The sequence below is a fragment of the Benincasa hispida genome, chromosome 6 (genome assembly GCF_009727055.1).
Source record: "Benincasa hispida cultivar B227 chromosome 6, ASM972705v1, whole genome shotgun sequence".
Taxonomy (NCBI): Eukaryota; Viridiplantae; Streptophyta; class Magnoliopsida; order Cucurbitales; family Cucurbitaceae; genus Benincasa; species Benincasa hispida.
Genome location: NC_052354.1, coordinates 25,438,347 through 25,440,396, shown reverse-complemented (window position 1 = coordinate 25,440,396; position 2,050 = coordinate 25,438,347). Strand labels below are relative to the sequence as shown.

At 40.8% G+C, this 2,050-nt stretch overlaps 1 protein-coding gene across 1 annotated transcript; it reads right to left on the bottom strand.

Annotated features, from left to right (window-relative positions):
• Nucleotides 1–356: 356 nt before the first annotated feature.
• LOC120079171 (NADH-ubiquinone oxidoreductase chain 1-like) lies at nucleotides 357–1,633 on the bottom strand. The gene is given in 4 exon segments (XM_039033341.1): nucleotides 357–1,015; nucleotides 1,017–1,076; nucleotides 1,078–1,129; nucleotides 1,629–1,633. Coding segments are annotated over 4 exon segments (405 nt in total). The 3' UTR covers nucleotides 357–727.
• Between the last annotated feature and the right edge of the window lie 417 nt (nucleotides 1,634–2,050).

Here is a 2,050-nt window from a genome sequence, read left to right as displayed (position 1 = left end):
CATATCATAAGGAATTCGAACAACTGCTTTAAATTCGAACTTGTTTCAGGAAGTACCACTTGTGGAACCTCGATATCCACGGGCTTATTAGCTAAATGGCAGTTGGCGCAGACAATAAGGTCGGTTATTGCCTGTACCATTAGCCTACGATTGTTGGCATATTAGACTACAGGCTATAACTAACTTGAATGGATTGCCTACCTTTCATAGCTTACTAATAGATACTAGTAGGAACTACAAACAACTATCAAGATCGGATCAACTAGATGTTCTATGCTTTCAGATCAAATCATCCATTGGTAGCCCAACAACGCGGACGAAGTTCTGATACCACTAGCCGTCCCATCTTGAGCCGCTTACTTCTACTAATGTAGGGCTAAGTAGCGCCTTTTCCTTTAGGTCCAACGTAGCATTGACAAAGAAGAACAGACGGTTAAAAGACAACGAATCTTTTTATATATAATATATATTTATATATAGGCCAACTTAATACCCTTCCTCTTGATGTGAGGTACGAAGAGAAAGATCTCTTTTTTATGACTTCCACTTATCTATCCCGGCCCGGAAAAGTGACCGACCAGGGCCCTATTGATGAATGAAAGAAAGGGTTTATGAGCCCTAGCCCTGTAAGCCCACACCTGTGTAGAGTAGATCGTTCAACACCTGTGGCACAAACCCATTTTTTACCTATTGGTCCTAGTATCATAGGCGATCGAACGACCGCCCCCTAATTACTAGACCAACCCGCTATAATAATTCCATAAACACCTAGCGAAGATATGGCAAACAAATAAAGTAGCCCTATGTTCGCATCTGACAATACCATACCATAATCAAAAGGTACAACGGCCCGAGCGACCAGACTTAACATAAATGTAGCCACTGGAGCCATTCTAAAAAGGGAGAAATTTGCACTACTTGGTGAAAGAGGTTCTTTTAGAATCAATTTCAAACCATCTGCTAGAGGTTGTAACAATCCGAATGATCCCACTACATCAGGACCCTTTCGACGTTGCAACAAAAGCCATTACTTTACGTTCAGCTAGCACTAAAAAGGCTACTCCTAGTAAAAGTTTGTAGAATTATTCCAAGTATTTCAGCTGGGACTGCTATGTACGTTTTCGATTTTCTATTCACTCATGATCTGCCTGGTCGACCCGATCATGATATTTCACTCATGATCTGGCCTGGTCGACCCAATCATGATATTAATGGATCGGACCCTTTTTCTCGAAAAACACGGAAATCCCGAGAAGAGTTGAAGATGGTGCTCGAATCCTCTTACCTTACTTGAATGGAAGCTTAGCCCGCGCTCACTTGCTTTCTTACTACATAGGGCGAGGCAAAGTGCGTTTATGATTGGAATCTCAGTAGGCATTCCTTATCATTGGTAGATCAAAGTCCATGGTCTTATTTCAGGTTCACTCGGAACTTTGGCAACCCTGTAGAGGGCATAAGCATAAATGAGACCGCTGATCATTTCATAAAACATATATGCTTGACCTTTCTCGATGCTTTTTTTAGGGTGAATCACCAACCGACCCAGCAGTGATCGATGATAGAATGGTACGAACAAATCCAATGACTATGGAGCCTATTTCGGCACTGATTCTTTCCTCCCAATTTACCTCATTTCAGAGATTGTAATACTTTCGTTCAGGAAGGATCTCATTTGAATGTGTGTGGGGGTTGCTTCTGCTCTTACTTATCTGAATGAAGAATGTGAGAGGCAATTCAATTCAAAGAAAGAAATGTGAAGACTTGCAATATATTGCTTGATGCGGAGTTCAATGCTAAGCTTGGGGATTTGGGTCTGGCAGAAGTTTATGAACACAGTTCGAATACAAGAGAAGCTACTATACCGGCAGGATGCGTTAGTAAAGGTCTAGCTTAAGTCCTTAGGGGTTGGGTTGTTACACTGATACCTTCACAATGTCCTTCGGTATTAGGATCTAGTAATCATCATACAACTCATATTTGAATTTAATCATACTTATGAAGCATAAGAAACATATGCTTAAAAATTATTACTATTAAGCATAAGACTTCC